This window comes from Callithrix jacchus, chromosome 12, assembly GCF_049354715.1.
Source record: "Callithrix jacchus isolate 240 chromosome 12, calJac240_pri, whole genome shotgun sequence".
Taxonomy (NCBI): domain Eukaryota; kingdom Metazoa; phylum Chordata; class Mammalia; order Primates; family Cebidae; genus Callithrix; species Callithrix jacchus.
This window is the reverse complement of record NC_133513.1, coordinates 62,206,654-62,219,114: the sequence shown is the minus strand read 5'-3', so window position 1 is coordinate 62,219,114 and position 12,461 is coordinate 62,206,654. Positions and strand designations below refer to the sequence as shown.

The following is a 12,461-nucleotide window of genomic DNA, read 5'->3' as shown; positions in this document are numbered from 1 at the left end:
GGCCACTGACTTTATGCTGCCCACTTTGGGCATTGAAGGGCCCTGGCTGCTGGGATAGTGAAGTGTCTCTGTATCCTCTGCCATGGACCCAACAGAATGTACCAGTCAGGAGCTTCCTGGGGGCTCGGACTGGGAGATACACTGTTCATTGCTTCATTCCTATTGCACGTGGTGCAGAGTAGGTGCTCAGTGAACACTGCTGAATCAACCCACAACTATGGGATTTACATTAGTTTCAGGTAAGGTGATAAAACTGTTAATCAAGTAGAAAAGTTTGGATTTGTTGCAAAATTACGAAAAATAGTTCACTTGACTATATAGATTCTGATTACACCTCATGGTGGATACTACCCACTATGGTAACAATTCAATTTTATCAGTTGATTTAAAAAGATGAAAACTCTTTTTTTATTTTTTTGAGACTGGGTGGCATTCTGTCACCCAGGCTGGAGTGCAGTGGCACGATCTCCACTTACTGTAGCCTTGACCTCCCAGACTCAAGCCCCTCCTCCAGTGGCTGGGTCAACAGGTGTAAGCCACCACATACTGTTCATTTGTATTTTTTTTTTTTTTAAAGACGGGGTTTCACAGAGATGAAAACTTTTTAAAACACACAGAAATTAAACAAATCTCTTGTATTAACCAAACATTTAAGTATAAAGTAAATCTATGCATCTTTTAAAAATTCTTTATTCTTAAGTACAAAATTGGATTAAAAGTTGTTTGTTTGTTTTTTGAGATGACGTCTCGCTCTGTCACCTAGGCTGGAGTACAGTGGCACGATTTCAGCTCACTGCAACCTCCAACTCCCGGGTTCAGGTGATTCTCCTGCTTCAGCCTCCTGAGTAGCTGGAACTATAGGCATGCGCCACCATGCCCAGCTAATTTTTGTATTTTTAGTAGAGACAGGGTTTCACCATGTTGCCCAGGCTAGTCTTGAACTCCTGACTTCATGATCCACCCTCCTTGGCCTCCCAAAGTGCTGGGATTACAGGCATGAGCCACCCCACCTTGCCTGAAAGTATTTTTATGCAAGCTCCTTGAAGGTAGAGTCTGGGTTTTGCAGAATGTTGTATCCCCAGTGTCTATCCCAGTGTTTAGCACATAATAGGTACTTACTAAGAATTTGGCAGCAGGGATGGAGGGTAGGCTATGACAACTGGTTATTTCTATTGTAGGCAACAAGTGATTGTTAGATAAGCAGCAAAAGAAATGATCTTCTAGGTATGTTAACTCCAAGTTTCTGTCACCCAGGCTGAAGTGCAGAGTGCAGTGGCATGTTTTCTGCTCACTGCAACCTTCACCTCCTGGGCTCAAGCAATCCTCCCACCTGAGCCCTGCAAGTAGCTGGGACTTCAGACACTTGCCACTACTCCTGGCTAATTTTTGTATTATTTGTACAGAAGGGGTTTCACCATTTTGCCCAGGCAGGTCTCCAACTCCTGAGCTCAAGTGATCCAGCTGCCTTGGCCTCCCAAAATGCTGGAATTACAGGCTTGAGCCACTGTGCCCAGCCTACCTCCAAGTTTATCTAAGAATCTTTTTCGCTGTCTGTCCTGGAAAGAAAAGGAGAACACTTTCTCTAACACGAAATGCTTTCTTTTGGTGCACATGATACTCAGAATCTATTGGGAGCACTTTGAACAGGTTTTCTAGCTGGCTTGATCCTGTTTGATTATTTGCCCCGGAAACCCAGGCTAAGAACCCAGAGTAGAGAAAGCCAGTGGTGAGCTCAGGCAGTGATGTTGGATCATGGCCCGTACCTCGGCAGTATCATATCCGATTGGGATGCATCATTACACTATGGTTTGCAACAGAAAAACTCTCGCCACCAATTTGAAGGAACTTCTGCAAATGAGTCCCAGAAATCAAATGTTTCAAGTTGTCAAATTATCAGCCTTAAGGGGATTATCTTTTTAAAAAATGGGTATGTTTTCAAGTGGCATATTCTTCTGAAGTAAATACTTTTAGCTTTTCATTCCCTTTTATAGAGCAACTCTAATTCTGTGCAATTCATGAGCCTAGAAAGGATGGGTCATTTCTCATTGACTTAATTTCTGTGACAAGCCAGAGTTATGAAAAAAAAATTCTTTTTTTTGAGTGCAGATGTCATCTCTGAGCAACCAACACAAAAACTGTTTTTATTCATAAAGGAGATGAGGCAAGGGAAAATGAAGAATACAGCATAAACCCAGTACTGAACATTTAAAATGCACATTTATAAACAGTGGCTTGATAGTGAAAACTTTGTGCAGAAAATATCTTTACCTTATTTATTTATTTATTTATTTATTGAGATGGAGTCTTGCTCTGTCACCCAGGCTGGAGTACAGTGGTGTGATCTTGGCTCACTGCAACCTCCGTCCCCCAGGTTCAAGATTCTCCTGCCTCAGCCTCCCAAGTAGCTGGGATTATAGGTGTGCACCACCATGCCCCAGCTAACTTTTGGATTTTTAGTAGAGACGGGGTTTCACCATGTTTGCCAGGCTGGTCTCAAGCTCCTGACCTAAAGTGATCTGCCCACCTCGGCCTCCAAAAGTGCTAGGATTACAGGCATGAGCCACCATGCCCGGCGGTTACATTTAATTTAAATATCTTGCTTGTATTTGCAAACTTCCTTTTGAAATCTGAGTCCCACCAGTCATATTAAAAATGACCATCTTGATTTGTGTGTAGTAGTTATCCTTGGAATAAACCAAGTCTTAGTTGTAAAGCACTACCAAAAATCATCAATTCTTGCTTTGGGAGGAGGGTGCATTTTTGCTAACAGCTCAGATGTCAAGATTCAGTGCTTTAGTAACAGGCCACATACCCTGTCATACAATCATGTAGTTTCCTTGTTCCTAAGGTTTGATTTCCCAAAGATTTAATGATATCTTTCATGAAAACTCTTAACCTACATATTCTTATTTTGCAATTTAAACATTATATCACATAGTTGGCACATTAAACAAATATTTCTTTTAAAACTTTTTTTTTGTCTGATATCATTCCTTTAAAGTTATCTAATAGGGCTAATCCTTGTGCTCCTGGGAGTTTCAAATGCAAGCCACTCTCAAATCCTTCCGAGGCACGTTTAGTTCCTATGAACTTCTTCTTTTTTTTTTTTTTGAGATGGAGTCTCACTCTGTCACCCAGGCTGGAGTGCAGTGGCACAATCTCAGCTCACAGCAACCTCTGTCTCCTGGATTCAAGCAATTCTGCTGCCTCAGCCCTCTGAGTAGCTGGGATTACAGGCACGTGCCACCATGCCTGGCTAATTTTTGTATTTTAAGTAAAGACAGGGTTTTGCTATGTTGATCAGGCTGGTTCCAAACTCCTAACCTCAGGTGATCCACCTGCCTCAGTCTCCCAAAGTACTGGGATTACAGGTATGAGCCACTGTGCCCAAGTTTCTACGACCTTCTATGGCCACTCTGCTGCAAAATACAATCTTGATTCAGTAATATATAACAACTTCCAGTCCTTGTAGTAAACAATAGTTTAATCCTCATTCAAAAATAAGGCCCCACATACAAACACCCACTTCTCCATCCCACGTACCAAGAACTACTATAAGTGGTAGACCTAAAGCCAGAAAGGTAAGTGTGGGCAGCTTCTCTCTTTTTTGCTCCCTCCTCCCCCATTTCATGAACTTCTGTGTGTTTTTCTTTTCTTTTTCTTTTTTTCTGAGATAGAGTCTCTCTCTGTAGCCCAGACTGGAGTGCAGTGGCGTGATCTTGGCTCACTGCAACCTCCACCTCCTGGGTACAAGTGATTCTTCTGCCTCAGCCTCCCAGATAGCTGGGATTACAGGTGACCACCACCATGCCCTGTTAATTTTTGCATTTTTAGTAGAGACAGGCTTTCACCATGTTGGCCAGGCTGGTCTCAAACTCCTGACCTCAAGTGATCCACCCACCTCAGCCTCCCAAAATACTGGGGTTACAGGCCTGAGCCACCATGCCTGGCCTAACTTCTGCTCCTGATTCCTTCCTTTCCTGATCCTGAAGTGCCCTAAGCTGATTCCACATTGGCTTTGTCTTGTCTGTGCCCTACAGGTGCATGATGGGAACCATGGCATGCCCTCTGCCCTGAAACACTGTAGGCCTGTAGGCAGCTCAAGGCAGCCTTCCGCTGGCCCATCAGCAAACAGCCAGCTTGCTCCTCGTTCTTTAGATTTCTCAGGTAGGAAGCAGACAGCTATGTTCTCTTAACTATAGGAGGCATAGCCAGCTTTCCAAGTGGATCCATTTAATCTCCCTTGCTAAACTTGAAGGGAAACAAGTACCCCAGGGTTAGGGGTGGAGGTAGGCATCTCACAGACATTAATAGCTCTCTCCAAAGTCCTCTTGCTGGATCTTCTCCCTCCTGACTCTTGTGTCTGTGATGGAGGTGAAAGGTTGAAATAATCTAAGCTGTCCTTAAGCAACCTGCTTTGAAATTTCCAAAAGATAGTGTGTCTCAAAAGTCACTTGTTTTCTGATATCTAGCCCATCTTGGTGCCTCAGTAGGAACTTCTGATTACAATCTAGTTACAAGTGTATCCTCACCACCTGGTTACTAATAGTGTGTGTGTATATATATATATATATATATATATATATATATACATACACACACCCATATATATATACACACAATTCACTACTATTACATATATAAATACTATATATGCATGTATGCATATATACTATTTATATATTATACTATTTACTGTATATATACTAAATAAACCCAAATTTGTTAAAAAAATAGTATCAATTTAGAATCATGAATACAATCCAACAAAGAAAAAAAATTTTCTGATGTAATTTTAAACTGGCAAGTCTAGCAAATATTTCAAACTTTGAAAACATTTTATATATTTATTGAAAATATAGTGATTGTGAAGAATTAGGTTGAATCATATAAAACCTCTGATAGTCTACCATTGTTGACCTACACTGTGTTTTATACACACACACACACACACACACACACACACACACACACACATACACACACAAATGTCAGTTTTGGCTGGGTATGGTAGCTCATGCCTATAATCCCAGTATTCTGGGAGGCCGAAGCAGGCAGATCATGAGGTCGAGAGATCAAGACCATCCTGACCAACATGGTGAAGCTCCATCTCTACTAAAAATACAAAAATTAGCTGGGCATGGTGGCGCGCTTGAATACGGGAGGTGTAGCAATGAGCCGAGATCGCGCCACTACACTCCAGCCTGGTGACAAAGCGAGACTCCTCATTTAAAAAAAAAAAAGTCAGTTTCACATAGTTCCACCTAATAGGTGAATTGTGGAAGCTTTAACTTTTCTCGAAAATATTCCTGTAATGTAGAAAATAATGTTAATACATTTCAACCAAATCTGGTTTCAGAATCCAGTAAAAATATTTTACATTAACTAACTTGAATGATCTGATTAAAAATTACTAACTTTACTGGAAATGAATCACTTATTCCACCCTATAAGAGCTGAGTACTTACTCTTTTTTACCCAGTTTGAGATGAAGCAGAGAGGGGCAGATTTAAAATTAGTTTCAAGAAGTTAAAATCAAGAAACACTTGGTTTCTGTATTTCCAAAATTAAAATTTTATCCAAATTCAGATGATTGTACTGAATGTATAAGACAACAGTAATTAGAGGATGTGACTAATGTGATTTAGCTTGAAAATGCATGAATCCTGAACTCAGTTACTCTGCCACTGACTAGGGTCAGGTGCATATCAGCCGTGTGCTTCCGAATGCCATTTCAGGAGCATCCCAGTACCATCTCCAAAGAGCTCCCCTAAATTATAAAATTAGGGTTAACTAGAGTCACAAGTTTAACCAAAGATCTCAGTCTCACCCCAAGCACATGGCTCCAGATTCCTCAAAGACGTTGTAATGTCAGAACAAGTGATTGCTTCTATTTCATTCATGTATTCACTCATTCTTCAAATACTTACTGAGCGCTCACCTGCCATGGTGCAGGCACTCTTCTAGGTGCTGTCAATATAGGGAGAAGGAAGACAAACAAGATCCTTGTTGTCGTGGAGGTAACATTTTAACACTTGGAGATGCAAACATTCAATCAATAAACAAACAAGAAACATACTAGATCATAACCAGTGCTATGTAGAGAATTAGAATGGGGAGTTACATTAGATGAAGGGATCTGGGGAGGCTGCTTTGGGGAGGTGATTTGACAGAGTTTTGCTCTGTTGCCCAGGCTGGAATACAGTGGCATGATCTCAGCTCAGTGCAACCTCTGCCTCCTGGGTTCAAGCAATTCTCATGCCTCAGCCACCCCAGTAGCTGGGGTTATAGGTGTGCATCACCACACTTGGCTAATTTTTGTATTTTTAGTAGAGAGAGTTTTGCAACGTTGGCCAGGCTGGTCTCGAACTCCTGGCCTCAAGTGATCCACCCAACCTCGGCCTCCCAAAGTGCTAGGATTACAGGCATAGCCACCATCCCTGGCCTCTTTTTTTTTTTTTTTTTTTTTTCTATCATCTTGTATTGTTACAATAGAGAAATGTTTTTCAAGACAGGTTTTCTGCAATTGTGAAGATGAAAAACTCCAGTAGAGCCAGGAAGTTGTGATGCAGGCATGTATCAGAATGCAGTTCAGAATAGCTTTGCCAAAATAACTCCATGGAAAGTTCTGCATATTGAAAGAAACACTAATAGTACTCAGAAAATTATATTCCATCTACTTTCCATTTCCTACAGAATTCTACAGGGGCTGCCTGTCAGGGGGAAAATCAGGATGCACTAAGACCAGGCGGGATTATAGGAGAGACACTGAAGTTTCCTTTAGTGCTCCATGCTGAGAAACTGGATATGGAACTTACCTGGTTTGTTTGGGTTCCACGGTGTACATCTAACATCTGAATCTTAAAAAGTTGCTTCCTCAGTTGTACTGATGTTCTTCCTTGCCATATGGAAATTGAAACACATTTGTCATTTTGACAGGAGTACAAAATTTCAAGCTTTGAGCAGAGGCTGATGAATGAAATTGAGTTTCGCTTGGAACGTACTCCTGTTGATGAATCAGATGATGAAATTCAACATGATGAGATCCCCACTGGCAAGTGTATTGCTCCCATCTTTGACAAGAGACTCAAGCACTTCCGGGTCACAGAAGGCTCTCCAGTCACATTCACCTGCAAAATTGTAGGGATACCTGTTCCAAAGGTAGGGGAAGATGACGAGCCAGTTGGCCAACTAACAGCATGGAACTATAGACAGTGCCTTCAAGATGGTCTTTTTGAAATCTACACATTGTTTTTTCTTCTTTTTTGTATTTGTTATTGATATAATTGTACATATTTTAGGGTATATGTGATATTTTGATACATGTATACATTGTGTAATGATCAAATCAGGATAACTGGGATATCCATCACTCAAACATTTATCTTTTTTGTGAATTGGGAGCATTACAGTTTTTCTCTTCTAACTATTTTGAAATATACAAGTTATTATTAACTACAATTTTTTCACTCTACTATCAAATACTAGAACTTATTTCTTCTATCTAACTGTATGTTTGTACCCATTAACCAACCTCTCTTCATTCTCCTCACCCATCTACCCTTCCCAGCCTGCGGTAACCACCATTCTACTTACTACCTTCATGAGATCATTTCCTTTAGCTCCCACATATAAGTCAGAACGTGCAATATGTGTCTTACTATGTCTAGCTTCCTTCACTTAACATAATGACCTCCAGTTACATACATGTTGCTGCAAATGATGGGATTTCATTCATTCTTTTTTATAGCTGAATAATATTCCATTGTGTATAGATACCGCATTTGCTTTATGTATTCATCCATTGATGGACACATAATGGTGATGGACATGGTAACTTGGCTACTGTGAATAGTCCTGCAATAAACACAGGAGTGCAGATATCTCTTCAACATTCTGATTTCGGGTTTTTTTTTTTTTTTTTTTTTGGATATATATCCAGCAGTGAGATTGCTGTATCATATGGTAGTTCTATTTTTAGTTTTAGTTTTTTGTTTTTTTGAGAGAAAGTCTCACTCTGTTGCCCAGACTGGAATGCAGTGGTGTGATCTTGGCTCACTTCAACCTCTGCCTGCTGGGTTCAAGCAATTCTCCTGCCTCAGCCTTCTGAGTAGCTGGGATTACACACCCGGCTAATTTTTGTATTTTCAGTAGAGACAGGGTTTCACCATGTTGGCCAGGCTTGTCTCAAACTCCTGACCTCAGGTAATTTGCCCACATCAGCCTCCCAAAGTGTTGGGATTACAGGTGTGAGCCACCACACCTGGCTATTTTTAGTTTTTTGAAGGATCTCCATACTGTTTTCCATAACAGCTGCACTACATTTCCACCAACAGTGTGTGAGGGTTCCCCTTCCTCCAAATCCTGCCAGCATTTATTATTTTTTGTCTTTTTGGCAATAGCCATTCTAACTGTAATGAGATGATATTTCTTGGGGCTTGATTTCCATTTTCCTGACGATTAGTAATGTTGAACATTATTTCATATACTTATTGGCCATTTGTATGTGTTTGTTCTTTTGAGAAATGTCTATTCAGGTCTTTTGCCCATTTTTAACAGTCTTTGATTTTTGCTATTGAGCTGTTTGGGTTCCTTATATATTCTGGTTAGTAAGCCCTTGTCAGATGGATACTTTGCAAATATTTTTTCCCAATCTGTAGGTTGTCTCTCCACTTTGTGAATTGTTTCCTTTGCAGTGCAGAAGCTTTTTACTTGCTGTAATCCCGTCTGTCTATTTTTGCCTTTGCTGCCTGTGCTTTTAAGGTCTTACTAAAAAAAAAAAATTTGCCCAGACCAGTATCTTGTAGTGTTTCCCCATTGTTTTCTTTGAATAGTTTCATAGCTTCAGGCCTGGCATTTAAGTCTTTAATATATTTAGAGTGGGTATTTTATCTGGTGAAAGGTGAAGATCTAGTCTCATTCTTTTCCATGTGGGTATTCAGTTTTCCTAGCACCATTTATTGAAGAGACCGTCCTTTCCCTCAATGTATGTTCTTGGTGCCTTTGTCAAAAATGAGTTGGCTGTAAATACATGGATTTATTTCTGGGTTCTCTATTCTGTTCCATTGGTCTATGTGTCTGTTTTTATGCCAGTACCATGGTGTTTTGGTTACTATAGCTTTATATTATAGTAGCATGATGCCTCCAGCTTTGTTTTTTTTGCTTGGAATTGCTTTGGCTATTTGTGGTCTTTTGTGATTCCATATGAATTTTAGAATTGTTTTTTCTATTTCTTTCTTTCTTTTTTTTTTTTTGAGACAGGGTCTCGCTGTATCACCCAGGCTGGAGTGCAGTGGTGAGATCTCTACTTGCTGCAACCTCCACCTCCTGGGTACAAGCGATTCTCCTGCCTCAGACTCCTGAGTAGCTGGCATGACAGCTGTGTGCCATTATACCTGGCTAATTTTTGTCCCTTTAATAAAGATGAGATTTCTCCATGTTGGCCAGGCTGGTCTTGAACACCTGGCCTCAAGCGATCCACCTGCCTCAACCTCCCAAAGTCTTGGGAAGACAGGTTCGAGCCACCACAGCCGGCCTGTTTTTTCTATTTCTTCAAAGGATGTCCTTGGTATTTTGATAGGGATTGCATTGAATCTGTAGATCACATTGTATAGCATAGACATTTTAACGATATTAATTCTTCCAATCCGTGAACATGGCTATCTTTCCATTTGTGTGTGCATGCCGTCTTCTATTTCTTTCAGTGCTTTATAGTTTTCCTTGTGGAGATCTTTAACTTCTTTGGTTAAATTTATTCCTAGGCATTTTATTTATTTATTTTTGTCGGTATTGTAAATGGGATTGCTTTCTTGATTTGTTTTTCAGATTGATTCCTGTTACTGTATAGAAACGCTACTGATTTTAGTATGTTGATTTTGTATCTCAACTTTACTAAATTTGTTTACCCTAAGAGGTTTTTGATAGTCTAGGTTTTTCTAAAGTATAAGATCATGTCATCTGCAAGCAAGAACAATTTTACTTCTTCCTTTCCAAATTGGATACCCTTTATTTCTTCCTCTTGCTTAATTAGTCTGGCCAGGACTTCTAGAGCCATATTGGATAAAAGTGGTGAAAGTGGGCATCTTTGTCTTGTTCCTGATCTTAGTGTAAAGGCTTTCAGTATTTCCCTGTTCAGTAGAATATTAGCTGTGGGTTTGTCATATATGGCCTTTATTGTGCTAAGTTACTTCTACACTCGATTTATTGAGGGTTTTTATCATAAAGAGGTGTTGAATTTTATTGAGTGCTTTTTTTTTTTTTTTTTTTTTTGAGACGGAGTTTCACTCTTGTGACCCAGGCTGGAGTGCAATGGCGCGACCTCGGCTCACCGCAACCTCCACCTCCTGGTTCAGGCAATTCTCCTGCCTCGGCCTCCTGAGTAGCTGGAATTACAGGCACGCGCCACCATGCCCAGCTAATTTTTTGCATTTTTAGTAGAGACGGGGTTTCACCATGTTGACCAGGATGGTCTCGATTTCTTGACCTCGTGATCCACCCGCCTCGGCCTCCCAAAGTGCTGGGATTACAGGCTTGAGCCACCGCGCCCGGCCATTGAGTGCTTTTTAAGTGTCTATTGAAATGATCATATGGTTTTTGTCCTTGATTCTGTTGGTGTGATGTGCCATGTTTATTGATTTACCTATGTCGAATCATCCTTGCAGAGCTGAGATGAATCCCACTTGATCATGATGAATAATCTTTCCAATGCGTTGTTGAATTCAGTTTGCTAGTATTTTGTTGAGGATTTTTTGCACCTCTGTTTATCAGGAATATTTATCTGTAGTCTTGTTGTTGTTGTTGTTGTTGGGTCTTTGACTGGTTTGGGTATCAGGTTAATGCCAGCCTTGTAGAATTAGTTTGGAAGTATTCCCTCCTCTTTAATTTTTTTGAAATACTTTGAGTAGAATTGATATTAGTTCTTCTTTAAATGTTTGGTAGAGTTCGACAGTGAATCCATCAGGCCCTGGGCTTTTCTTGGATGGGAGACTTTTTCATTGCTGCTTCAATCTCGTCACTCATTATTGGTCTGGTCTGTTCAGGTTTTTTATTATTTCTTTATAGTTCAGTTTTGGTAGGTTGCATGTGCCCAGGAATTTGCCGATTTCTTCCAGGCTTTCCAATTGCTGGCATATAGTTGTTGATAATAGTCTCTAGTGATCCTTTGTATTTCTGTGGTATCAATTGTATTGTTTCCTTCTTCATCTCTGATTTTATTTATTTGGGTCTTCTCTCTTCTTTCTTAGTCTAGCTAAAGGTTTGTCCATTTTGTTTATCTTTTCAAAAAAACAACTTTCATCTCTTGTGTTTTTGACCTTTTGTGTTTCTTTTAGTCTCAGTTTTATTGATTTCTGCTCTGTGTTTATTATTTCTTTCTTTCCACTAATTTTGATTTGGTTTGTTCTTGCTTTGTTCCTTGAGATGCCTCTTTAGCTAATTTATTTGGAGTCTTTCTAAGGTTTTTAATGTAGGTATTTATTGCTATAAATTTCTCTCTTAGTAAGAAAGTCTCATCAGACTCTAGTGAAGTATCTACAGAGGGAATGAAAACTCATATCAGAAAATTAGCAAATCCCAGACAATTTCACTTAGAAAAAACCATCAGGAATGGGATCATTAAATAGTCAGGCTAAAAAGAAAGCAGACTTATGGGTAAGTTCAAATTTTAATAAAAGTTTAAAATAAATGTCTTAATCATGATACTATATTTTGGGCTGTTGATTCTCATAACCATCAAACTCACCAAACTGATATTTTTCTGTCTACTTAATATCTATTTAGTATCCACAGGGTACCTGTTCTTATACAAAGTAAACTATATTTGTATCATTACTATTAGGTTGGTAAATGCTGAAAATGTCATATCGTCATCACTGGACGCTGAAAAATCACGAGTCACCAGATTTTTTGGCAGTCAGCTGAGAGAAGGATTTACACCCAGCATGGTCTGTGGCAGAGGATCTCTCCACTCTGCTTTCATAAACATTAGCATAGTGTTATCATGTATCGTTAGGTAACCAGGAAAAGTAGAAGAGGACAGCTGTGACTGGTACTTTATCTCCTCTGTCTTTGAGAGATCTCCTTCACACATACAGAACTTAACATGAGATATGTAGATAGATGTGCATGTGTGAAAACATTTAAATACACACATACACACACAGAGATATTTACATTGTGGCTAGATGAGAAATTTAGCAAGTTAATCCTAGCCTCATTCCATTTAGTGTAACAAACTCAAGCAAAGTGACTTATTCTAAGTGCTGAGATCTGCAACTGCAGGAGACTTGAGCTTGTAAATAAGGTAATGAGAAAAGATCCAGTCTCCTCGTTTTCTTATTTTGCTTCTGAAGACATGTCTGGTCCTTAGGGTGCCTTTTTAAAGTAAGTATGAAGTGAAGTACAAGAAAAATAGTCAAAAGCTTCATCTTACTCCTAAATTATATTGGATTCTTGACTTAAAT

General features: G+C 39.6%; 1 protein-coding gene across 4 annotated transcripts in view; it reads left to right on the top strand.

Moving 5' to 3' along the window:
• Window positions 1-12,461, top strand: part of MYPN (myopalladin) — a 126,224-nt gene that overhangs the window by 95,353 nt on the left and 18,410 nt on the right. For all 4 annotated transcript variants that reach the window (XM_035268248.2, XM_035268247.2, XM_078345775.1 and 1 more), the window contains one exon: window positions 6,940-7,161. In XM_035268248.2, the coding sequence (XP_035124139.1) occupies window positions 6,940-7,161 (222 nt within the window). The remainder of the gene's footprint in view (window positions 1-6,939; window positions 7,162-12,461) is intronic.